General features: G+C 38.3%; 1 protein-coding gene across 1 annotated transcript; it reads right to left on the minus strand.

Moving 5' to 3' along the window:
- Positions 1–6,793: 6,793 nt before the first annotated feature.
- LOC146601503 (histone H4 transcription factor-like) lies at positions 6,794–23,376 on the minus strand. Its single transcript, XM_085304570.1, has 9 exons — positions 23,226–23,376; positions 21,886–22,109; positions 17,700–17,811; positions 13,683–13,835; positions 12,712–12,789; positions 9,954–10,074; positions 8,773–8,911; positions 7,800–7,915; positions 6,794–7,193 (listed from the first exon to the last, which is right to left on the minus strand). The coding sequence occupies exons 1-9, from the start codon at positions 23,374–23,376 to the stop codon at positions 6,794–6,796; spliced, it is 1,494 nt and encodes a 497-aa protein (XP_085160696.1).
- Between the last annotated feature and the right edge of the window lie 4,456 nt (positions 23,377–27,832).

Here is a 27,832-nt window from a genome sequence, read left to right on the forward strand (position 1 = left end):
CGGGCCCGGGGGCGGGCCCGGGGCCGGGCTGACCGCGCGGCGGGCGGTTCGCGGCTCCCGCAGCCTGATGCTGTGGGTGGCGGTGCGGGTGCGCTGCCAGGGATCGCTCTTATTAAAGTGAGGGCTTGATTCGGGTGAGATTAGGACTATATATATATATTTTTCTTTCTTTTTCTTTTTTTTGGCGTAAGAGCTGAAGTATTTCTTTGTGCCGAAATCCGGCAGCAATGCAGTTTGTGTACTCTGACGCGCTGCCAACTGTACGCTGTCAAACTCCCCTTTTCAGCGGGAGCAGACACTTGTGTCACATCCACCCTCCCCCTTCGCAGCGGGGACTGAACACCGCTAAGAGAGAGGAATCCACAGCGCCGGGGGCAGCAGGTCCCTCCGGGAGCTTGGGGTGGGCAGTTACGACCCAGCTGGGTCTTGAGTCTGTACGCGGCGTCTGGATCGTGCTGCTCCGCGGTCGCACAAGGCCTCACTGGGAGCGTCCCCAGGCAAGCCGGGGACAGCATCCTGGAGGGCTTCACACAGGATGCGCTCTCCTGCTTTGCACAGCTGCTCCAGGAGGTACAGTAAAAACACAGATACACTTTCCTTAGCAATTAGAATCTCCTCTGAGATGGAGGAGGATTTGGGGCCCAGTCCTTGCAAATTAAATTAAATACCAGGGTAAGGGCAGCTCTCCCCTCTCCCAGGGAAGCTCACCAGTGGCCTCCTTCACACGGCCTCTTTTCTCTGCCGTTTTCCACGTAAACAGCAGGGATCCCGGTGCCACAGCAGCCCTGAAGGCTGGTGACTGCAGCGCTCTCCACACACTGGGTGAGCTGTAACAATTAAACTATTAAATAAAAGAGGAGGGAAGCATCAACAACTACATTCTTTCCTTTTTGCTTCAAACAGGGCCAGCTCTGGGAACCCCAACAGAGCTACATCCCTCTGGCAAAGGACAGAGAAACCCTTAATCTTGCACATCCTGCTCGGTTCTAGGAGACAGAGGGCAAGTGCTCAGCGTTGTGAAGACCAGAATTTGTCTGGGCATGCTCAGAAGCCACATCTGGGGGTTCTGCAAAACCATACAGCCAAAACCCGGTGTATCTATGGTTTTCATTTGCCTCTGGGATTAGGAGTTTTGCTGAGTTTTGCTCTAGATTTCAATGCCTGAATCCTTTTGTGGATCTAGGTGCAGCTACCATAGGACTTGAATCAGGCCATAAGAAGCCTTAATCTGTCACTGAGATACAGCAGTTGAAGAAGTCTGCAACCTTTGGTACGTAACGTAATGGTAAACAGACTATTTCTGTTTGCATCATGACCTGCACACCTATCATGTCTTAATGTTAATAAAGCTTGTGTTTGTTTTAAGAATTATATCAGACTCAAGTTTATTTTCTAGGCAGTAAACGTGATCATTTAGTCTGGCAAGTTAAACAACAAACAGAGGACAATGCTGAGTGTTTTACAGCTAGGATAGCAGTGGTCTTTCTTTTTTGTCTTTGCAAAGCTCCATTTAAAAAGAATCTATAGAAGCATTTAATTACTTTAAAAAAATTCAGACATTAAGTCTGTTCCTAGACTTTATTCCACATAGAATTGTTCCTGCTTAACCTATTCTGGATTCAGCTGAACACTTCTTTACTCTGAAATAAAAATGTCTGTATGTAAATAAATTAGGAATAAGAAATAAATGTGTACAGACAAGCCCTTAGGCCACCCAGGTAACCTGATGATATACCTCTGTCTCACCTCCCTTTTTCATTTCCTTCCTTCCGTCTATCATCTTTTTTTTTTTTTCCTGTTTTGATTTGGGCCTTAACAGCAATTGGATTAGTGTGGGGAGACTTCCGTGCTCTCTTAAGCTCTGCTTAAACTGAAGCAATTTGCAGAGCCAGGCCTTGGACAGAACACCATTTGGAGGTATGCAGTACTTAGTCCCAAACAGTACACCAAATACTTTACTCCACTAATGATATATTACCATTTAAACACCTGTTTCACTGGGAAGTTGGCAAAAGCTGTAAAACTAAACAAACTGTAGGATGGCTTTGCCCTATACATCACAGCTAAAATGTTTTGCTTCTGTATTACGTGAACAGATAGCTGACTCCAACTATGTAATAGTAGCCAATAAAAACAGCACTAATTTGCAGTAGCCAACTTGTGACTTTCCAAAAGATAAAACAAAAATGCATCTCTTCCTCCTTTCTGCAAACATTTAAGCTGTGCTTAGCTTTTATACACAAATGGTGCAATACTGCAACTGGCTTAAGTCAGTCTAAAACTACACTGTCACCAAAGGACATGTGGACATACCCCCACTAACTCCATGTTCTTCTCCCCTCTTTTGTGTTGGTACTAGTATTCAGGTGGAGACAGTAACAGAACATACTCTGTATTTGATGTAGTATAGTAAGAAAAATACTGCTTCTAGGCTTTAAGCAGGCTTTGGACATGGCTCTTAACATGTTTCGTAATTCCTGGAACCATATGCATTAGCCAGAAAACAGAGCAGGGCAACCACTCGTCTCCCAAATGCTGAACTTTAAAGTATATACAAAATATTAGAGCTTATTAATGATCCTTATTTGAACTATTTTTCTAAGAGAAAAATACTGCACTTTTTCATAACTGTTTTCTTAGAAACTCCTGAACTATTTTTGCTAATATTCTTCCTCTGTAATAATAAAAGCTCTGCATTCAGAAACTTAACTCAGAAGTATTAAACAATCTCAATTATACATATCTCTTTTTCAGCTCTGTTTATGATGGTAGCGAGACTGTATAAAGCAAAAAAAAAATCAATTATATTAAGGTAAGCAATTAATGACAGTTGTTTCTGTGGTATTACGGGAAAGAATGCGTATTTTTAAATTCTCCTTCTCAAACTTCTGAGAACACAAAGGTGCTCTGTACTATTTCCTCAAGCTCAGTCTTGCCCTGCTTCCTGGCAGACACCACCATTTTTTGGGTACACTTCTTCCTGCTGTTAGCTGCACTGTAGGGCACCATCTCTGAGGTCATTACCAAAGGGCTGGTTTGTCAGTCCAGTGAGCTGTCTCCTTCTCCCTCCACAACACTAAGGGCTCAGTCCTGTCCCACACAAAGGTCACTGTGCCAGATCTGCAGTTATTATAAGTTACGCTAATACCACAGACTCCAACGGACCTGTGCCAATTTAACCTTATCTGATGATCTGGCTCCATGAGAATAAGTCCCAAATGACTCACGTCCACCTCATACCTGGTGTGTGCAGGAAGAAGCTGTTTTTCAAGCTGGGTGCCACAATCCCAGCACATAATTTTATATTTCTCACAGAGCTTCTTCTCACTCGCAAATACGGAATAAACTATGTGTTCGACTAAGATATTGGCTTAATGYATACCCGGTGTCACACAAACCACCGTGTGACACCAGAGCGCGCAGTCCGCCGGCACCCTCTATAGGCACTTCCATGAAACGGCATTCAGAACCGAGTCGGACACAGCAACAACGGCTGAGGAGAGAACAACTTCGAAATTATGTTAAAAATTGAGCAGGAACTAGTTTGCAAAACGAATGGGTTTACATTCGGTTATTTGGAAAAATAACTAACACAAAAATTGGTAACTTGGTGTGAAAATCAGGAAAAGAAGCCTTTCTTTCACCAAAGTGCTTTCATTCACATGACTTTTATTTGGCTTTGTACATGCAAACCGCCATCTTAAGAGCATAACACCCAAATCCTAAAACAAATCTTGAAAAAACACTTTGAAAAAATAACTGAAATCCATTGTCTTTAACTGCTATTATAATACATGCAATGATGTCAACAAGCCCTCTGTATTCAAACTAGTACAAGAACATAAATTCTAAACTAGGTATCTGATTAGCAAGCTAGTTTAATTAAAAAATAGCTAACAGCTTTCTAGGGCCCTTAAGTGAATGCAAACACTGTGAATAATAATAAAGTTAAGCAGGTATCTAAGCAACAGCAGGATAAAACTCCAGTGTCATTAAACAGCATAACTGAGGGAATGTATTTTAAAATATGATTTTCAAGAAATCAGTATCCTTTAATAAATAATCATTCCACTGTGTCTGCCCCTGCAGTTGATTTTGTCTTCCAAAATGTATTTAATAGCTCACACAAAGTTGTGGCAATACACATTGGAGCTTGTAGGTCATATCCTTACACTGCAAGTACAGTTCCACAGCTCAAATATAAATATATAATACTGTATTTTAATCTGCCATGTGAGGCCCTGATCCAGAATAGGCTTTGCGTAATTAACCTTGGTACCTCCAATGTAGCTTGCACTGAAGACAGCAAACCCCAATCAGGCAGGCTTGGGGATCTGCCCAAAGAGGCGTAAATTGTTGGATAATGGATTAGAGGCTTCTGGTAAACTATTACAGAAGATCTGGAAAAGACTCCTCAGTATTTTGGTTGACTAAGACTTTCCATTATAAAGGACTCTCTCTTTGGGAAGTATTAACACTTCTGTTGTTTGTAGCAGGTCTTTGATATTTAGGAGGGGAAATCCCAGAGGCTATAGTGGTACCTATTCACTGCCCAGAGAAACGTGAGTCAGTATTGCAAAGTATTAAAAAGGCTGGGGCTTGGATTTATGAACAAAGGCAGATTAAAATCAGGCTGCCACCCACATCTGTCTGGCCTGCCCCCACTGCACAGGTGGCTCAACTACTCTTGAAACATTAGCTGAATTGCCACAAATTGCTTGGCATGTTTAGTAAGACTAAAACCTGAGCACAAAGATCTCAGCTGCCTGCAAAGCAGGAACTTTCAAGTCAGGAACTTTCAGGACAGTAACAAGGTGGACAGCTACAAGAAGAAATTTTTACTGCCTTTCAATTTTAATCTGTCTGTAATTGGGATGGGTCTTATTCCTTCTCCTGCTAAAACTGCTAAACGTTGTAGACAACCTGGTCTAGGTTGTGAGGCCAAAGTGACAGCAAGCCTGTTCTCTGAAGGAGAGCACAGGAGCATGCTGTCAGTAGAGTCACCAAGGGCTTCCTCCAGCAAGCTCCTCTTGAGTTCCTCATGCAACTCTAGCAAATGGCATAGTGCCTTCAGTCATCTCTTTCTCCCCACACTATTTGGGACAACAAATTTAATACGAACTGTGCCCACCTCCCTCAGTGAGGGAGAAAGCAGTCAGGACAGTTAAAGAAGAGCTCTTCACAGCAGACCCAATGGCTGATTCCACTACCTCATATCCTGCTGCTGGCCTTCCCCAAGGCTCCGGGGCAGGCTGCTGTGCTCTTCCAGATGCTGGTTAGAGAGGGAATGAGCTGTTGCTCTCTTGGAGCCTCTGGCCCAGCACAAAAGCCTAGCACATCCTCACACTTGGGATACAACAGCTATAGGCAGTTAGATGATGGGGGGGGGGTCAGTTCAGACTACACTGAAATGAGACGACAGTTTTCTGTAGAACATGCGTGGTGTAGAACCTTCCAAATAAAGGTGTCTCAGAACCCTTGGCTGCCTCAGAGTTATATTACAAGCTCATTTCAATTTCAGATGACCTGTTTTTGTTCGTACTGTTCCCAGCCTGGAGTAGCACTCCATTCTTTGCTGGCTGGGGACTCATACATTTGCAGGTTGAGTCGCTTATCCTGGGCTGCTAGTATCAGCTTGTCTGCCTAAGGAAATGAGCATTCAGTATGTGATGATGATGATGCAATATCGCTCTGAGTATGTGCTGAAAATTGCTTTCAAAGTCACAGCAAGCCATTCTCAGAGAGTATTTCTGGATCCTCAAGGGAAAATGGATTGTAATAGCTAATATATTGTAAATTAGTATTCTAGTTGACTGAATGCTACCTTCTCACATGCACAAATCTTACATATTTTAGTTGGAGTGTTCAGTCATTTCTTGGTTTAAAACAATGTTTTGGATGTTACATTTGCTTTTCAATTTTTCTGTGGTGAAAGATGCCTATTCTTTCGACTATACCCATTTTACAAGAATCAAATAAATAAATGTCTTTCCAGCACTGAACCTAACAAGTCAGAATAACCATGGCTATGTGGAATTCTTTCTGAAAATATAGTTAGGCTCATTTAACTATGGCTGCCAATATCTTTCATTTTTTTTCAAGTCATTGTACCTACAGCACCCAACAATGACTGCAAAAATTCATTTATACCAAATGGTATATAAATTTTAAAGTCAGCTCTACAAATATCTGTAACTATTTTATTTACATATAATCTATTCTATTTTAAAATATTCATTTAAAARGGTATTGTAGCTTAAAAGTCTATTATTATAATAAAGTCTAATAATTGTTGAAAGATATTTAATGTCACTAAATGAAGCTAAAAACATCTGAAAAAAACTGTAGATTTTATATATATATATCTTACAAGCTGTTATCTGTTTTCTAACAAATAACATAATGAGTTAATAAAAAGTAGAATGTATTACCTACCAGTTCAAACTATTTGTCTAGTACATTGGCTCAACGCTTTTCCGAGGGCTGTATTTGTTTTATAAATAAATAAATATACACATCCATATATATATTACATGAAAATATGAAACTTAAAACTTTCTTTTCCAAAGGACTATTTATACAAGTAATATATATGCAAAATATTAAGCACATCTTGCATATATTCTCTAAGCACTTTAAAATGATTGAACGTGAAAGCATCAAAAACACACACAGTATTATATACAATATTTTGACAACAGTGCAGCCTCCTTTTACAAATTTTCTTTAAAAAATGTCTACTTCTTCTGAAGAATATACTTTTCATAACAAAATCCACAAAAAGGCTGGTTTTCTAAAAAGCTATCTGAATTCCCAAGCCCAGTTCAATCTCTAGTAGTTTTTCATTTGCATTCAGTGATGTTGCCTCATCACCTTTAGAAGAAGTAGAAGCATTTTCAGATAGCTGTACAGCAGTTTGAAGTTCAGAGTAGACAGGTTCCTCTATAGAAGTCTCTGTCTCTACTAGAGTATTTTCTCCAGTAGCTTGAGACCATTGCTGAAGCTGTGTGAAATGTACTTCTACAGTTGAAGTGTCTTTTTTGCAGGAGTTTCTTTTTTCTCTTGCAAAACTATTTTGCCTTACCGAAGACTTCTGTATTACCATCTTGCTATTAGGAGCCTGACCTAAACCCGTAACAGCGTTACATACTCCTACATTCAGTCTCACATATCCCTCCTCATCTTCTTTATATCTACAGGAGTAAAATTGAAAATACTGAAAACAGGCTAAAAATGGAGCTTTTACAGCAGAAAATAATAACAACATCTGATCATTTGCCAAAACCGGAAATGTCAACAATTAAATGTGGAATCAGTTTAGGTGACACTCAAACAAAAGACATACTATATGAAGACATAGCAGTAATGTTTCAATGAGTGGTTTTTAATCAAATATACATCATTGAACAGAAAAGAAGAGATATCCATACATAATTATATTTTATTAGCTAGATTTCTTTATCCCAAAATGGAGAGTGGGATTTGTTGATAAGCTGTTGATATGTGAAGCTTGTCTCCTAAGTAGGGACAACTTACAGCATCAACAAATTTCTTTCAAAAAAACTAAGTTAAGAGAATTTCCCAGTGGCAAAAGTTATAAAAGCAAAATTTATTTTTCTTGGGTTAATCATCTTTACATTAGGCTTTCTGTCACTACAGAAGTAATTTGTTTTATGCTCAGAACATTTAAAGTTGGACCAAGCTTAAGATAGCATTTAATTAAATATTTGGATCCTCTTAAACAAATCTAGAAGAAAAATTTACTTTATGATTTGAACAAGAATCAGTTACTAACATACCTGAAACGAGAATGACAGTTGAGTTTATGTGCTTTTCGAAGATGTAGGGTCAATGTATAACTCCAGGAAAAACATTTCTGACAGATGTGACATTTATACTTCAGAATATCATCACTCTTGGAAAGAAATGGTATTAAAGTCATTTAAGGCTAGTGTATATATACATACATATATAAAATTACTTAATTAATAATTAATAATTAATAATTAATATAATTATTTATTTAATCATATATATATATGATTAAAAAACAATCCTTTGTTGAAAAGGGGGAAAACACACTAACTAGCTGAAAACGTTTTTGAAGTTAACTTCCTAAGAAGTTTAAAATTTGGTGAGGGTTAGGAAAAGTTTTAAGGAACCCCAGTGAACATGGAAATTTTCTGCACAGCCTTGAGTACTGCAGATATCTTCAATAGCAGTGTGATATATAGCTTTCACTAAAAGATACTTGGCTTATAATATAGTGGTGATTGTAATTCAGAACGTTGAAAAAACAGGCAACAAATATGCACAAACTATAGCAGGCAAAAATGTATTTTAATGTTGTGGCCAAAGACTTGCCTGAATAAAAGCATTTTATGCTTTACATACTTTGCGGTTTCTCTGGTTTAATGTAACATATTAGTTCTAAGAGTGCAGTACCAACACAAGGGAAAAAAGTGACATTGGATTTTAATCCCTGAAATATTTTGATTTTGCAGTTTAGGATTAGCATATTAATATACAGGAAAAAAAGGGGTTGACTATGCAACTGCATGCAACTAAGGTAAGCACTCAAAATCTATAGATAAGCATGAGTCAGGTATTTGCATGAGACTTGCAAGAGTCCTAAAAATATGTACAAATAAATATCTGATCTGAGGTTAAGTGGCATATTTCATACATTCACATGAAACTAAACACACATAAATTTGAAATTTTAGTCTCATTTATAGCAATATATTTTATTCTTTTATTTAATATACCTACCGCATGTACTCTCTTGTAATGCCGTCTCAGAGTTTGTAAAGTCCGTGAAGTAAAACCACATCCTTCAATATCACAGCTGTAGGCATCTGAATCATTGTGTGTTTCAACATGTTTATGCAGATCATAAGCGTTCTTAAAACTAAAAACAAGGTAAAACAAGTAACAGATATAATAGAACAGGGGAGTAGTTTTGTGGAAATTAGTCCCAATGTTTAGGACTGGGAGATACTAATTTTTGGCTCTGACAATGACAAGTGAAAGTGGAACGTGTAAATAATTTCTCTACATCCGTTTTTTTCACCTGTGAAAAGAGGATAATACAGACATCTCTTYGATGTGCTCTGAATTTCATTTTCCATTCCCTTTTTCTTCCCACTCATCCATACCACGTCCAAATCTAGGTAATTTTTTCTCCACCCATATTGCAAAGCATCATTCTTCTCTATTCACACAGAGAAAATTCTTGTCCGTGAGCTAAAAAGTCACTTACTTCATCCTCTCTGGTCTACAAATTCAGATTATTTCCTTCTGTCCACCCACAGTGTGAACACAAATGTACTTACACATTTGTTCACTTTATCCAACTTCCAGCCTACAAAGGTTAGACTTTTCATCTTCTCTGAAGTCATATATAATTCTGCTAGTGTTTATATATGCAACTTAGTCTATCGCATCACAATCCTCTTTTCTATTTCACTGCTGTTAACATAACATTCATATGGTGAAAGCAGAAAAGAAACCACCATGAAAAAGAAAGTCATGGAACAAGATAGCAAAAAGTACAGTGAGCCTGTGACAGGAGAATTGCTCCAAGGAGGATTGCTGGCTGTTTCCTGGGAGAGTTACAATCGTTCACAATGGCAAAACCCACAGTTTAAGATACTATTGCTACACATCTTACACATCTCCACCTGTCATCATGACCACTTGATAGTACACATAGTCTTACTGAGAAAATTTACCTTTTAACACATCAGTCCTATTTGTACCAAAAGTTCATGAACTATGTTTCAATAGATAAAGGCATCAATCTATTAGATTTCTTCATTAAAGAGTTTATTTTAGTGGTAGAAATTTTTTCTTACCTTTACTAACTCCTGTATTAAACACTAATTCAGTTCTACAGTTCTGCTTATTTAGCTACAAGCCACAGATTTAGCTACAAGCCACAATCTTCTTACCCACTATCACAGAGATGGCAGCGGAAAGGACGTTCATCACAGTGCCGGAATCTGATGTGTGCTTTCAGTGAGGAGACACTTGTGCATACCATATCACAAAGTGGACATGTAACACGGTTAACTATAGAAAGAAAGATACTTTCAATTCTGTCTCACAACTTCACGAGGACATTTAGTCTGCTATGGCATATGACAGGAACGTTTATTAAAAGCTAACATTAAAATTCACAGATTGTAATACATTTGGGACTGAAACACACAGATATAAAAAAGGAGCTAAAAATGTAACGGAGACATAACAAAGATGGTAGTCAAAAGTGGTCAAACTTACCATGTTTCAAACTACTTTCCAAAAATGAAAGGTAAAGGAAAAAGATGTAGAGGATCATGTTTCAGTCTCTAGGCTCTAATAAAAAGGATGATTATCTTCTTGCCTTTAGCATTTTGGGAGTATTCCTAGAAGGTGGATGTTGTCTGGAGGCCTTCTGACAGGCAAGCACTGGCAAATCTACTTCTAGTGTTTAAGATATTACCACTCTAAACAGATGGCAGAAGAAACAAGTGTTTTCACACTGAGGTGTATTTGCTTAATGCATAATAGTGGTAAGTACTTGCTAAGCTGCCAGACTATGAACTACAATGGCTGAGGCAGAGATGCAGGTTTGCTCTGCTGACTCTGGAGCAGGGCAGAACCTCTAGCAGGTTGGCAGGCAGGACTGTAACCTTTTAAGCTGAACAAATGCTTGCTTTGCTCCATATGGTGAGTACAATGGAAGGAGTCACAATAAACAAAAGTTTGAGATGTAGAAAATATCTGTTATATACAGGACTTTGATCCTTTTATAATCTGCCCAGTGCTTTACAGGTGGCCAGAGAAAAACCTGCGGTTGAAGCGTTCATATTTTCCTCAAAAAAAAAAAAAAAAAAAAAAAAAGTAAATCAAATATGCTGCAACTATTCTGGAATTGCTTCCTGAACAGATACTTTTCCTCACAGTTTATCTTAAATCAGGAAAAACAGTATTTTTACTGAAATAAACAGCTTCATGTGGGAAGATAGACTGGAATAACTTAATCTGCAAAACTGCATTGGTGAAGTTCAACTGTTGCTTGAAATGGTAGTAACAAACTGTTCACTTTGTTTTTCTGATGTCTAAATGTGTCCAAGTGGGGAATGATTTCAGAGTATGTACAGCATTTTGCATTCATATCACAACTTATTTCAGAATAATTTCTTCTGCGTAGGCAACCTCTTTAAAAGAAAATTTCAATGTTTATCTACACCAGAAAGCCATTATGAAATACACTGGGCTAAGAATCTGAAAATGACTTCTCTAACAGACAAGTGTGGTGCCAAATTTTTAAAGATGCTGAATTATGAACTGGGTACAAAATGGGATATAATATCTTAAAGGGTTTATATTATGCTTAAACAGCAGGACATAGGAATAGTTCCCAGATTCCTTAGCCAATTTTCTATTCAGCTGTTTCCTTCCCCATGGCTTACTGGGACATGATACTGGTTCACATCATCCTTGTTCCTAGGTCCAGCCACTATCTGACTTTCCCTGGTTATGCAGACAGAACACATGGTCTGAATTATCAGGGGACCACGACAGCAGGGCACATTGCAGAGTCCACCTACGTACAACAAAGGCACGACTAGCTGCAGCCAGTGATCAGAAACAAATAGTTCTGTTAGCTATGTCATTTATTTAATACATCAAATTCATTTTAATGCATGCTATGCTTTAATTAAGAGTATTAGCATAATTAAATGGCTTCAATAGCTTATAGAAGTGAAAACCCTTAACAGGTTCCAATTTCTATCTGAAAACATTTTGATACAAAGGAAGAAAACTAATCTAGTAAACAAAACAAAAACCTCTGTATTCTAATAAAAATAAAAAGTCAAAGTATTTTAGTCAGATGCACATCAATTATGAAACCATTTACATATAAACATAGTCTGTCCTAATAGCTCACAATAAATACCAAAACAAATACATAGTTGTTAACCATCAAGGTACTGATATGCAAATACTGAAAATCAGGTTTTCTTTAAGAATATAACTAAAAAGTAGAATTGCCCTGACTGAGTGAGTCTGTACAAAGCTACCTCTACACTTACACAGCCCAAATGACTGGCACCTAGGTCTGGCTATATGGCTCAAATATTCCTATTCCCAAGACAAAGACATACCCACCTCATAGCTTCTACATTTCTGTATGTCAAAGAGCAGTATCACATGCTTCCTTGTGCTCAGATGCTTTAGGATTCTTTCTCAGCAAGTCACAGCTTTTGTAGTATAACTTGTGGGAATAATTTGGGGACCTTAGGGAGACTGAAGTTAGGTCAGTGAAGGACTATAGCATTTGAATGAGGCTGACTAGGTACTGCAGATTGAGCAAAGTTGCATCCCAAGTTAAAACGCAGCTTTGGCTTTAACCATGCCCCTAGCATGAAAGCAAGTAGCCATGGATTTAAGTGAATGGGAAGCTACTGCATAATAGAAAAGCCCACACAGAAAAGTCCCTTAAACATTTTCATCAGAAGGCATGAAGATGTCCCATGCTTTAGACAGACTGGTAATGAAACTTCTGCTTTCCAGCAGCTGTAACCCATTTCCTCCTGTTCTGTCTATTAATCTTCTCAGTTGATATAAAGACACCTTATTAACTTTACAGTCTGTTAAAACCTGTTCTACACAGAATGACTTAGAGAAAAGTATATTTGATTTTAAAAAGCTCTGACTTACCGTGTCCTCTCATGTGATCTCGTAGTAGCCTTTCATTGGCAAAGTGCTTGTCGCAGTTCTGGCAAGCCAATATTTGTTCTGAATTCAAAAATATTTAGTGACAATTCAAACAATTAATTTAAGGCGTATTAATTAATACTTATAGCTACCCATTTGGTGAATAAACTAACACAACACTGAGACAGTTTTGAGTTTTCTCTCCATGACCAAGGCACTTAAGAAGAAAATTTAGTTTAGGCTCAGTGAAAAGGATTCTTTATCAGTAATTTAATTTTATTCTCAACAGGATAATACTCTATTCAAAAACATTAACAGTTTGAAATTTGAGCTCTTATATCAATTACCTAGAATGTACGTATTTCCCATCACCAAAACGTCCACAATTCTTAAACATATTCTAAGTGTTTTAAAACAGAAAAAGAACCACTTCTTCGTTCCTCCTTAGGATTCAGGAAAGTACACCAATTAATACAGTTTGTTGAGGTAGGGAGTGTTCTGATGAAGAAAATACTTTGCTCTGAAATTAGGTAAATGATCACTGGGATTACTTGCAGGGATTCCGTAATCCAAACCTGGTTCCAATGAAAGTCATCTCCTGAGTGATCAACAGCCTCTCCCATTCATAGACAGTTTCACTGTGCCAGTGGAATGCCATGCTATACACAGAGGAAAGAGAGGCAACGCGATGCTGCTGCTGCCAGGTGAATAGCTCTTCTGCTGAAACAAGGGTGTAAGAGTGCTTTTTTGCTTTTGCTCATTACACTACTTCACCAGAACTGCCAAGTCAATAGAAACTATGATTTATGAAAGCAACTGTTTTCCTGGAGTCAACACTGTCGTCAAGCAATTGACTTATATGAAAAACAGAAATATTTATTAAATGTACACACAATGTGCACTCTATCATAAAGTACCTTCAATTAAAATCTCTTAAAAGAAATATAAAAAGAAATAAAAGCATATCCACTTACTATCTTCTGAAACTTGTCTCTTTGCATGATCAAAAAATTTAGTGTTATTGGAGAACATTCTTCCACAAGCTGGACAGGCCACAACTCTTTCTTGTGTGTGGGTTCTTAAATGATCCCACAGCTTGTGCTTTCCTTTAAATACTCTGGAACAGTCTAATCCAAAAAAAAAAAATTGCACATGAATGTTTTACTTTTTCTTCAGTAGGTATAGAAAAGGCTACTACATACTTATGGCTTACGGTTTTATTTTTAGAAACTCAAAGTTAAGCATTTTCTGGAAAAAAAAACAATTTATCAGTATTGCAAACATTATTTGGCATTTAATCCCACAAATGTCCATCCCAAAGTCAAGAATTATTTGTCAGTAATTAGAATTCTACAAGATATGTATGTTTTCCATGTGTCCCTCCTACAGAAAAAGAAAAATTTCCAGTTTTGAATCTGTAGAGGTCATGCTCCTGTCCTTTCCATCCTCATATGTCACTTTTTTTGTATATGTTCATATAGTAGAAATGAGATAGCGTTCATTACCATCCCTGTTGCCTCCCCATTACAGAAATTCAGCAATTTTCATAGTTTCTAGAGAAACAGGTGAACAAGATGGAGTAGAAATTACATGTCAACTGTACATCTCAAAGAACTTACTGANTTTTTTTTTTTTTTTTTGTGTCTTCACATTTTCTGTCTCTTGTGTCTACATTTACAAAGTGGTTAACCACAAACAATCAGATATCCACCAAACTATCTTGGCATACAAATAGCCATGTCCTCAGATATCCTGAGCTCAGGAACAGCTTGGTCTTGTAGAAATCAAAGTAATCTTAATAGCACCAGAAGAAAGCTGTGGCTATTGACATGTATTCATGTAAGGGAAAAATCCCTATGAGGTTAATGTGTTGGCTTAAAGGAAGCTCAAGAACTACTTTCAAGAGAAAATTTCAGATAGAGCTGAAGAAATATGCTACCCTGTCACATAAGAGTGAGCAGCCATGAGTCTCTCATCTACTCAGCAAATAAAGATAATGGCTATGAAGAAAACTACCTTTCTGGAAAGGTGAAATAATAGCCAGGACCCAACTAGAGTCAAGAGGACTAAATTCAAATCAAAGAACAGTAGATGGGAAAAGATAAAAGATTATTTTGTGGATGATGCATGAAAATGTTAACCAAGTGAATCAAACTCAGTGACACATTGGATACTCTTAGGTCTAAGAAATTAATACAATAAATTCATTCAACAAAGAAGATTCACCTAGTCTATCTGACCAACTACATGTATTATGAGTCTCTTTTCTACTGTTTATCTGGACTTTCTCTCTAGTAGAAGAGTAGGACTGCAATAACTTTGATAACCATTCACATCTATTCCAACAGCTAGAACATAGGAAATTTCCTGGAAAGGCCTGCTGAGCTCCAGACCAACRTAAAGGGACAGAGCCCTAGACTCCTCATCAGAAGACAAATAAAATCCTAAAACCTCACCTATGAGGAGGAAACAGGATCATCAATGTCTGTGTACAGAATTCTTCTGATCAGGAGAGGCTATGGAACAAGGACTATGTCCCACAGAGACTTTGAATCATCTAGATTAGGAGCTGTAAGACCAGTAATTCTTGTGCAACACAAAGGTTTCTGTCTCTGAACTCAGTTTCAGAACATGATATGCAGCATATCAGACTGAATCTTCTTCTTACAGTCTTGTTTTGACTGTAAGATACATAGTTTCAGAGCCCCAAGCATACCAACAGACTCCAGTTGCCCTGACCAGCCTGTAACCATCTTTCTCTGTAATCCTCTGCAATCTCTTCTGCCCCACACATATAGGGGTTTAGCTGCCTGTGCCCGATGTCCACTCTGATATGGTGAAGCTGTGTAACCTGAGATCAAACTTCTGTGGAAACAGAAACTTGAGAAAGAGCAGTGAGAAGCTTCATCTAAGGCCTTGATTCAGACATCCTCGCTGGCTTGGGAGTTGCAGTTACCTACCCTGTAGGCATGCTGTGCAGGGCCTTGTGCCCAGCTGACTCTGACTCGCTAAATGAACTTCTGGCTTGACCTCAGACCTGCTTTGTTGCTGTGGACTTGGTGATCACCAGGCTATAGTTGACCCTGGTCAGCATCACCTACACCTGCTCTGCTCTTCTTGTTCATTTGCTGTGGGACTGTGCTCTGTCAGTGAGACCCCTTCCCCTGCCTGCCTTACTGTCTCCCTTTGCTACCTGTTTGCCTTCCATTGCAGAACAGTCCACTCTTGCTGTTCCCTCACAAACCCAAACCAGCCAATTTAGACTACAAGCTACTGTGCTGAGGGTGTCTAGAAAACAGACTGCAAACTCTGCTGTTTCAACTACTTCCTCTCCAAGCAAGATCTCATTCCCTTTACTATGCTTGCTTGTTAAGTTTGGGAGTGGGAGTCAAAAGCTTTTTTTTTCACTGCCTGGACATTATGATTCTGCACGCTGCTTTCAAATATGTAACACCATTCTAAACATTAACATCACAGAATTACAAAATAGAACCCTTAGCACCCAGGACTCATAATTCTGTTCTGAGCCAGGAACAGTTATACTTTGGTCTTAAAAGAGGTCTTCTCAGTAACCCTGTGATAGGAACTCTGGAGTTTGCACATGTAACCTGCACAGTACTTTAACATGCCCCATTAAAAAGATTTTCATAGTATCTAACTTAAGCCTATTACTTCTCTTTTCCAGCATGAACATGGAGAACAGATGATCTCCCTGTTCCTAACAGCAGGGTTTTTCTTAAGCATGTCAGAAGAATCTTCAGATATTCTTCTTCCACATTTCCTTTTCCCCCATTCTGTTCTTTAGGCTATAACATTAGAGTCCTTTCAGCTGTCCTAGCTGTCTATGTTTTCTAAAGCTATGATCACACTGATGTGTATTTTCTGCTCATCTAAGGATTACAGATTTGATGCTGTCAGGCCACTGGAATGAGTTCCCCAACTAAAAATAAAAAAAAWATATAAAAAAATAATAATCCAAAAGTCTGACACCTGATCTGGAGAGGGGAAGGCAACAAAAAGATGTCATCTTGCATCCACTGACCGGAATCTGCTGTCATTGTAGTGAATCTAAACCAGTGATAACCAACCCAAAAAGTAACTCTAACCTATGAATTGAGAAGACTCACACTGGGGGCAGGGTTCACAAAGACGATTCAGATCAAACCAGGACTTTGTCAACACACATCACAAGACATAGCCAACCAAAATATTTAAGAGTGAGCACAGAATTTCTCTCTTCCAAGACCAGAGTCCAACAAATCATTTAATTATTTTCTATGGGAAGTCTTTTCTGCATGATAGGTTCTGTCGATACACTTTGTAAGTCTGAAAATGACTGACATGCAGACCAAATTGCAGCCCATGCTTTAGCCCTTAGTCAAAACAAAGGCATTTACGAAGAAAGACTGTCAATGGAATGTGGCTCCTACAACAGTGCCAAGGGCAGAACAACAGCTTTGATGAAGGAGTGACAATAATCATAACACACAAAGTAGCTAGCAACTTGGCAAGAGAGTGCATTAAAAATGCTCTTTCTCACCACAGAGCTGAGAGAAACCAGGAYGGCAATTGGTATGATTCCTTTGATATGAAGGCAACATACAAGCGAAAGCAGAGAATAAGCTTACCATCAATGGTTGTTGTGAGGGAAACATCCCTGGTCTTGAGTGGTAGAATACAAAGGAAAAGTCCATCCGAATGGTTGTATTAGACTATCACTCACAGGCAGAATTATGAAGAAACCTGACCCTGTTTAGTACTGGCATTCCTCAACTTAGACCAGTTGGTAGTTGAGGTTCAGCCACATGAACAGTAAGCATTATTATACTTAAAGCATGATGCCTATAAATGTTTCTGCAAGTATTTAAGATAGAAAAACATTTGGGAAGTTATTTCATATGCTCCTATGCAATGCATATCACTAAGCAAATTCTATGAGAATAGAATGCAGTGCAATAGTTTCTCAAATTGAAGTTTAATATGTTAACTACCTTTCCAGTGACAATAAACAACTTTCTTCTGATCTGTAATGGTTTCTTTCTCAGTAGCATAGGCATGAATAGCAACATGTTGATAAAACCACTCTGGGTTATTGAAGCTAACCTAAAAACAAAACAGAGGTAGGGGAAAACAAAACAGTTTTGTCAGGAAGTCAACTGACTGAAACAGAGAAACTGGAGACCAGTGAGTATTGCAGTAGCATTTAATTAACTGATCCTCAACACAGAGAAAATTACATCCATTACAAAAATATGGAATCTTCTGCAGTCACTAGTACATGAACTAGGTCCTGAATTCAGACTCATTTTATAAGTTTATAAGTCTGTCTAGACCAATCCAGTGAATGCTGCCCATTCTTTGGGGCAGGGCAAGGTGTCTGTTAATGTATTTCTTTTGATTTATTGCTTTCATGTATTTTACTGTCTCCCCTGCCTTCATTTGTACCTGCTTCTGTTCAGCCAGATGTCTATGAGAGCAGCACAGATAATTCCAGTAGAAATCAGAAGGCTGCACAATGATTAGATTGAATTGTGTGTCACAGACACAGAACTCCAACAGTCAGTATTGTGACAATAGGGTCTAAACCTTAATTAGCTTCTTCACTCCACAAAAATCCAAACCTGCAGAGTGAAAGCAGACTGCATTTGGCATCTTCTCCAAGCAACTGATGGTGTCACTCACCTGCAGACTGTCATCAGTGGCACTTGAAAGCATTCCTCTCACTTCCCAATAATTTAGCCCCTTACTTCAGTCTACTATGCTCTGCTGTACCAGCACAATTATTTGTAAGGCTACCAGTGAACTGAGTCAGGGAATTGATCTGGCTTTAAACAGTATCAAAACACTGGAGGGGGGAAAGCGCAACACCTGAAAGCTAATACTGCCATTGCAGATAATGTACATCTGATTCAAATTTGAACCTTTTTTTTTTCTTTAAGTTACTTAAGTGAAAAAAGTATTTCTTTAGTATCATCTGTGTTTAATCATCCAACTCCTACTATACTTGGAGAATGGATCTGTGCAGAACAGAGCATTTGCATGAGGAGCTAATACAAACTGCTTTATTTTAAATTCATATTCCACTGTATTTCACAATAGCTCCTTGGGGAAGGCAAGCACTTATTTCCTCTGAAGAGCTTGAAACATGATCTGAGAAATCCAAGGTCTTGTGTATACGAAAACATCCAGGCATATTAAGGTGAATCAACTAAAGGTATTGAGCTAAACAGCGATCGAAAGCCTCTTCACTCCTTAAGAGTAAGCATATGGGGGCTAAACACACTTTAATTTAAGGCCACCATCTCTCTAAGTGTTTTGCCTTAAATTTCTTGAATATTTCTTTATACGTAAATAGGAGAGAAGTTGCCTGAGTCAGTAACCTTACCTTTGGATAGATGAAATCTTACACAGTAGGAAGCACCACAAAAGTCGGTGAGGCAGTATAGGTGATTTTCAAAGAGAATTATTTTCATAACTGTGGGAAAATATTTGCAGGAGGGTGGGAAAGGTAAGCAGTTTTCCCTGCCCTCAAAGTTCTTCTCTTTTACTGTGCCCTACCCCACCTTCTGGGTCTAGTCTAGCCTGCCTACTGAGTTGGGAAACATTCTTTTAATTAATAAAATTCACAACATAGTTTGTACTTGAAGAAACATGTATAAAAAGATTTAGCAAAATTCTATAGACTAAAGAATTCCATCAGCCAAAACTGCCCACTTACATAAATGAAAAGTGGAACAAGAAATCAATTAACGTAAAAGATTTCTGTTCTAAGCACGTTTTTGAAAAAAAAATTGTTTCCTTCAGATCAAGCTAAATCACACTTTGGAAGGTTTTGAAGATTAACTTCTTTATGTTTTAAATTAATTGCCCAGAGTAGCAACATGCAAGTTTGGGCTGATCAGTATATATTAAAAAGCATTAATAAATTAAAAAATAATTACTATATGAAAGACGACCCTCATAAGCTGTAAGGCATAATCAAAATACAATAAGTTATGGATTGTTTGTGTAGTGTGATTGATAAACATTAAATAATGCTCTGTATTATATGCTTGGGGTTTTAACTTTAAAAAGAAGAGAATGGGGAACATCTATACTTAATCCTACAGTGAATAAACACCTCCATTTACAGAAATAATGTGGTGCTAATAATGACAAGGTCATGGGTTCAATCTCCATATGGGCCACTTGTTTGAGGGTTGGACTAGATGATCTCCGGAGGTCTCTTCCAACCTTACCAATTCTATGATTTTATGAAATGAGTTTCTGACAGATTAACTCAACAGCAGATAACATGTCTCCCTATAAACATCCATCTCAGATTTTATGTCATTTCTTACTTAACTTCAAGGAAAAAAAAAAGAGAGAGATCATAGCATTTTGAGTATAATACTTCAAATTCACAGTCAAAACAGACAAAAGAGGTATATTCTTCATAGCATTATGAGTATAATACTTTAAATTCACAGTCAAAACAGACAAAAGAGGTATATTCTGCCCACAAATAACGTACAGGTTAGGAGGTACCTCACATTTATGTACGCTGTAGCGTAAACAATCTGTTAACTGAAACATTAAGTATTAAGAGAAAACTGGAAATAACTTTAGATTTAGCAAGGGGAAGGTTAGCAAACATAGGCTGTTACCACCATCAGAGAACAAACAGAATTTCACTCCATCATTTCAGTGTATTTATTCAAACATTACAGATTCCAATTCAACAATGGCATATACATGAGGGCTACTTATGTGAAACTCCACCAATCTGACATTCCCTGGCATGGAAATATTATTATCCTTATAAATATTTGTTTATAACCTCAACTAGCATGGTTGATGTCATAAATTAATTTTACCACACCTTTGATATGAAAAAGTCATAAAAGAAATACAAGATTTAAGGATGATAACTCATGTATCTTTGAAAGGCCTAGAAAGACAGAAGGAAAAAGGATGAAAGGTCTTTCATAAACATTGCTTTCTCAAAACAAGCAAAACTTTTAATTCATAGTTCAGTGTTGATAAAACCACATCAGCTTTGCCCATATGAGGTGTGCAAAATGTTTGAATTTCAATGTTTTTCTGATTTCCACAATACAACCTTTCTTTTAGCTGGATCCTTTCTTGATTATCACTTTATTTTGTTTTTAAAACAAAATGTTATACTATTTAACTCAAATGAAACCAAAACCACATACAACACATGGGAAAAAATAATGTAAATCAGACAGGGGTAAAGGCAACAATGTCTTTCATTTTAGAGAAAGTAGCAAAGAAAGATTATCTGAAATCTATCTTGTGCAACAGTTAAACAAAAGAAGATGGTTTGAAAATGCCACTAGCAAGGTATCAGTCCTGTGGTTGCAAAAAAATAATACTCTCTGGCCATAAATAGAGCAGAATTTCTGAGGCCAAAAGTGACAGAGAAAGCGTTTCCCTATAATGTCATATCAATACTATCTCACTTTGACCAGGAAAGAACATCTCTAAGAATTATAAAGAAATGTATATAGTCAGTGCTAACACCGGCAAAAAAAATAGCAATTGATAAACATCTTGGCTCTTTTCATATAAAAATAGCAGCACTGAAATTGAATGGATAATCATTTTATTTAGTACAGGGCACCAAAAAGTGATCAGAATACAAACCATTTGAAACCAATCTTGGCCATATTTGAACATGAGACTTAAAGATGAATGGCTTATTGCAAATGTCTGATATCACCTTGTGCCAGAAAACAAACAAACAGAAACCTTTTCCAACTGCCCACGGAAACATCAGATATTCTGTCACCTTTTTTTAAATAAATAATAAACCTCTCTGGACCTTCCCAAATAACTACCAAGTTTGCATGTATGCTGTTAAAACACAAGAAAACTTTTATCTTTGTGAAAAAGATCACTGTAGTAACAACAAAGAGAAAGGAAACTTGCATTCAAGGTCCTAGATGTTATGCAAATATGTTGTTTACATTTGGTGAATGCTATCATAATGATTAACATATATTAGTTAAGAAGATAGTGGGAAACACTATTTAGAGGCAAGGTTCAGTAAAATTTCCCAGTAATGAGGTTTCTCTATTTCCATAGATCAAATTCAAGGAATGCTAAGGTAAAACTAGGAAAAGAGAGAGAGGAAAAAAAAAGACTATTAATATCTCAACATATTTCACTTACATCACAATTTTCCCAGTGGCAAACAAACTCCTCTGAGGACTTTGGTAATTGATGCTGGCTATGACTGTTCTGCAAACATGCTGGCAAATTGTGGTGCAATGTCCGTAACTGAGAGCCTATGAATTTCAGTTTGGTGTGGTAACTGTGAAAATTGACATGCATTATCAGCTCTCTGGGATCTTTTGCCAAAAATATACAACTTCTCCACCAACACTGGTACTGCTCTAAACAAAAGAAAGAAAGAAAGAATATTTTACAGAGCACTGTACAAAATCTGAAACTGGGTGTCACGACAAGTCTACCAATAGCCAATTAGTACTTACATTTCTCTTAACCTTATGGTCTGTAAGTAACCCTAGCAGAGAAACTGGTAATTGCTGTCTGCTGATAATGCAGTAGATAAACCTGGCAAATCTCAGTGGCAAACAGATTTTCCATTTTTTCAAACCGCAGCAATACTGGAGTACTTAAGAGCTTAAAATGCAACTTTTTGCAGAAAGACAATTCATAGATTCAATGGGAAAAACTGGTAAAAATTAATATTTTTCTGAGGTTTACACCATGACACTCTTCAGGTTAGGTCACGGAGACATTGTTAATGTTGGTCCAATTCTATTTTTTTCACCTTTTAATTAAAACTCATTCACCTATAATTAAAATGCCTACACCTGTAATTACACTTGATTACAGTGTTAAGAATAAAGAGCAGGATACACAAGAGCCAAAAGAGCTATATTAAAAAGACTAATATATTATTGCTATTACATCCACAAAGATTGTCTATAATCTTCTGCAGAACAGGATTTCTTCTGTTTTCCTTATAAGTACATTTAATCGTATTAGATGCAAAATACAACACCAGCTATGAAGCGTTCAGTGTATGTAAGCAAGTAAAGCAGTTACTGCACAACCAATAAAAGTTTCTGTTTCTCTGTAAAGATCCCACAACTGGTACTTTAAACTTAGAATCCTTAAGCCTCTGATCAGTTCTTTGAAGGGGAATAACTCTGTCTTTCAAAACTATATTTTTTAAAATGTGCTTTAGAAAATTACACCTACTTAGACCCTAATCTTATTTAAAAAAGTCATTAAAAGTTCTCATGATATCACCTCTAGAGTCTCTATTTTAGTAATACCTATCAACAAACAAAAGTGAAAGACAAACAGATGCAAAGCAAAAAGCAAATACAAGCCCTTGGCTGAGGCCTTCATGTATGTGGGCCTAGTAAAAGCTATGAAGGCCTGCAGTGCAGGTAAAACTGAAGTCAGTACTGTATCTTAGATTAGGAAGTAATCTTCAAAACTGCAATATAATGTGTGGCATTTGAGGCATAAATGACCTGCTTTTTCCAGGGGATGCTGTAGATACTCTTTCGAGTGTTCTGCAATGTGATTATAAAATTCCTCTGTGCATTTTCCTACAAAGAAGCATCCTTCCCATTCACATGGCAGTATCAATTCAGAGTTCTTAAATTTGCTTCCGGGGGCCATTGCCTAAAATCTTCAGAAATACAGAGAAGTTTTAGTTATCATATTAGATTTCAGTAATTTCCTTAAAAAAAAAAAAAGCCATTAAGATCACAAGCTCCTAAGTTACATGAACTTTTTTTACTTACTACTCTCTCTCTCTCTCTTTTTTTTTTTTTTTTTTTTTTTTTTAAGAGAAAGCCCCTATTTTGCAAACTTTTACAACTTGCCAGAACCCACAGGTTGCACCATTTTCATTACAATCACACAATAGGAGTTCTATGATCACCATGTCAACCACCAAAGGAGGGTGCACATATTATAATTTAAATCTATGGCAGTACTGTAAAACCTCTTTCCACATAAAAACCAAAGCATCATTACCAGGAGTGCAATGCCACAATTTTTAACCTGACATTAATGTGGGCTCCCACTGAACAAGGCTGGATCTATCCTCCCCTGCCATACATTCTTGTTCTTCTCAAGATCCCGCACTGAAATTTGTATAGTCAAGCACTAAACCAATGAGAAAACTAACACAGTTGAAAGCTGGAGGTGGACGAGGACGCGTGAACAAATGGCTAAATCAGTTTTCTGATCAACTCGTCACACGACTGTTTTTACTAGCACAGAGGTAGCAACCGGAATACACAACCAGGAGAAAGAGTTCCACTGCCTTTTTGTGACTGGGGTAGGTACATCAGCAGGAAACTTTGTTAAAAACTATTAGCCTGTTTTCAGTTGTTTTCCACCCCCGTCTTCTTCCCTGTCTTTCAAAGATCTGCCAGTTCAGCTGCTTACCACTCCCTAAGTTGCATTATTGCCAGTAATCTGTATTAATTTTTAAAAGTTTAAACAGTCTCCAAGCAGATCAGCTGATGGATCTCCAACATCAGCAGACTTTACAAGGAGGATGGTAACAGGCAACTGGGAGGAGGCTCTTATTTTTCTCATCAACGCATACAGATCTGGAAGTCGAACTCTGTCCAACAGCCTAAAGCATCAGTATAAAAGTATGACTGTGTCTTCACTAGTGCTCTTGCTGATTCTACTAATTAGAAGTCAGGCACTGACATAACACTGGTTACAAAAATAGCATGCGAAGGGGAATGCATCCAACTCAACTGGCAAAACTTTTGTACTTAGCAAAAATACTGACTAGGAGGTATTCCTCCATCAAACAGGTTAATTACCAGAAAGCTTCTAAAAGAACTGGTCACCTTATATTGCAAGTGGTACTCACCTCACATTGTAACAGTTCCACCTAAACTGCTGTAACTGCTTTATTTCACCAAGTCCCTTTTTATTGACCCGAAGCAAGAAACATAGGCACCCCTAAAGGCATCCTGCAGAATAAGAAGAGTACCAGTTACGCCACATACAGTTCACTGCCAAGCAGTGCAGTAACTTTAATAAAAAGTTACTCCAAATATTGTGTTAATATTACTAGGGAAATATATATATATATATATATATATATATATTTCAAGGTATAATTATTCTAATTGACCTATGTCGGTATCCACCATGGCTTAAGAAGCACGCTTGGATCCCGCTCCCCTTAACGACAAGGGACGCCGGAGCCTCGGCCTCCCGCGCTGCCCCCGCGCCCTCCCTCAGCGGCTAGCGGCCCCTGCCGCCATCGCTGCGCCCTGCCTCAGCGGCTGACGCACTCGCCCGCCGCGCACCGCCGGGCCCTGCCTCAGCGCCTAACGGTCCCTCTCTGCGGGCTCCCCCGGCCCCGTCAGCCGCCTGCAGCCCGCGGCAGGCAGGGCGCTAACTCACTGGCCGGGCCGTGCCGGGCCGAGCCGCTCCCCGCGCTAACGGTCCCAACGGCCCCAGCGGCGGCGGGGGGAGGGGGCGGTAGCGGTGAGCCCGCGCGAGAGCCGTGGCGTCGGGCAGGTGAAACGTCTTCCCGCGACCGCTGCTGACCAGCCTCACCGGCCGGTGCCCCCTCACCGCTGGCCGCCTCTAGAGGCGGTGGGCTCCCGCTGGGCGCGCTCTTCGCTTCGGTCTCCTCGTGAAGAGCGTGCGCCTCGCTACCCTCCGCGCTAGGCACCTAGGCACCTTCGCAGGCGCGTCGACTGGCAGCGCGTACAACTGCGAGAGGGAAGGCTCCTCGTAGCCGCGTCTGGGAGACCGCCCAGGCGCTCAGCGGCTGCTCTCGTAGGCGCTGGCGATTTTGTACGTGGCCCACGCAACCAGAATTTGTGATTTCTTGCAAGCATTGATTCCAGCAGGTTCTCGCTCTGCTTCAATTACCCTTTAAACCACCCTTCATTTTGATTGAAATGCTCACGCAGAGTTGAAGGCTTTTTTTTTTTTTCCCCCTCAGTGGGTAGACTCAGAAGTGTTGTTCTGAGAGAAGACAAAATTAATTCAGAAGGAAACGTCTGTGCTGTATAATTAAAATAACAGCTATCCCTGTACTAACCAGAGCTCTCAAGGGTGACTAGATTACTCTAAAGCAACAGCAGTGAATAAGAGCATTTTTCTCCAAGGCTTTTCTGCAAAAAAGGAGATAGGCTTTTCAGCTCCTATCTCTATTCAACCCACTTCTTACTTAAATAGCCACACAAGTATATTATGCCTGGAGGAAAATTTACTGCATGTTGGGATTTGCATGTATTTCATGGGAAAAAAAAAAGTAGTGGAAAAGGGAGAAGAGTGAATGAGAAGCAGATGCATTTACCTTCAGGACAAAGTTTCTCATTTTCCTCTTTGATTATGCAATTTAAGCTCTTCTCTTTTGCATCTTTATAGACTGTGCTTTGTGCTTTGTCACTGATTCTACTAGCTTTTTAGAAAAAAAAAAATGCCTCACAATGGGCTTCACAGGAGGGCAAGAAAGATCTATTTTTTCCTTCCTCCCAAACTCCACTTCTGTCCAAACACCCCCAACTGCTGTACCTACATTTACGTTGAAAATTGATGCTGAAATCTGTATGATAACTATGGCCTTTGGGCACAAATGCTATTTGTACATCAGACATAGGTATTTATTATTTTGAAAGCTCTGACTAGGGTCTCACATAGGCATGGGTGTGGAGAGAGGGGAAGAGGAGCTCACACATGTACTTGATTTCCTTTTTAAGCAACCCACAACACAGCCTGAGTAACAGATTTAGGGCAATTCTTACCTCTTTCTCTTTGGCACAGAGAGGAGCTAGGGTTAGAACTTAGCTACCCTTTCCTTTGAACGAGGTCTTTTTTTTTTTTTTTTTTTTTTTTTTTTTTTTTTTTTTTTTTTTTTTTTTTTTTTTTTTTTTTTTTTTTTTTTTTTTTTTTTTTTTTTTTTTNTTTTTTTTTTTTTTTTTTTTTTTTTTTTTTTTTTTTTTTTTTTTTTTTTTTTTTTTTTTTTTTTTTTTTTTTTTTTTTTTTTTTTTTTTTTTCAGAGAGCCTCCTTTCTTCTAGTCCTATTGGTGACACTCCTGTGTCAGACTTACATTGCTAGCACGTGCACAATAGTCTATTCTGCGTGTGGAAAAGGATATTCACCCCTTGAGAAAATGTTGCCCATAAGCTTGCTCTAGCCATTTCCAAAAAGTGATGAAATGTGGATCTGCTTCATTCCCTTATCCGTATGGGTATCTWAAGCTTTGGTTTCTGCATGTTGCTGCATATAACACACTAAGCAAGTTTTACCTTTGAATTTAATTTCTGGTAAACTAAACACACATTAACACTTTGCCCTATACGAGTAGCAAGACATAGGTTCTATCAGAAAAAAAAGCACCTGAACATAAGAATCATTAAATTTAGTTAACATCACAACTTACCATATAGTTCTGCACAGCAGGCTAAGCATGTATTTTCTTTTTTTTTCTTTTAGCTGTATTTGCAGTGTATTTTATTGCCTCTCAGCCCCCAGGTCCCTCTTTCTCCTCAGTTTTCAATCTGTTTTCTGAAGTTCACTAAGCATGAGATGTATGAGTCTCAGAGATACTCATGTTCCTTCTGAGAAAATAGCCAGCTGTGTAGGGAAGAGATACTGAAGTAAGTACAAGGCTTGTGGGGAAGGCAGAACTCAGTCAGTATCTAGTCTTATTAACACCACCCTGCTCATCCATCCATACCAAAGCAGCTACAAACTAGCCAGAGCATGCACAGTCTCTTTCCTTGTGCTAGTGTCGTGGCAAGAACCTTAGACTTGTGTGGGTAGAAGGGCAGAAATCTGTAGAAAATTAGCATCATTAGTTCTGCTAATTTTAACTCCTAATTTTGCCATTTCTGCCCCCTTTTTGGTAGAAATTTACATTTTGCTACCTTTACCAAATACCTTAAATATTTTTTAGAATCAAAATCTAGACACAARTAAAAAATACAGGAAAACACTCAACAAAGAGCAAGGAAGACATTAGAAATAAAAGACTGCTTTAGATGGAGTAAACTTGAAAACTCAGTATTTTTAATTGTTTTTGACATCAGCTGCCCTTCAGCCATTACAACTGTAAAATAATCAGCTTTTCAAAAGTTTTGG

The sequence above is a fragment of the Rhea americana genome, unplaced genomic scaffold, assembly GCF_003343005.1.
Source record: "Rhea americana isolate MKP2758 unplaced genomic scaffold, rheAme1 scaffold_101, whole genome shotgun sequence".
Classification (NCBI taxonomy): domain Eukaryota; kingdom Metazoa; phylum Chordata; class Aves; order Rheiformes; family Rheidae; genus Rhea; species Rhea americana.

Coding starts and splice junctions, on each gene's coding strand:
- LOC146601503 (XM_085304570.1), bottom strand. CDS start 23,376: ATGGCCCCCGGAAGCAAATTTAAGAACTCTGAATTGATACTGCCATGT. Junction 10,075..12,711: donor AGATCACATGAGAGGACACG/GTAAGTCAGAGC, acceptor TTCTTTCTATAG/TTAACCGTGTTACATGTCCA. Junction 7,194..7,799: donor AACTGTCATTCTCGTTTCAG/GTATGTTAGTAA, acceptor TTACTCCTGTAG/ATATAAAGAAGATGAGGAGG.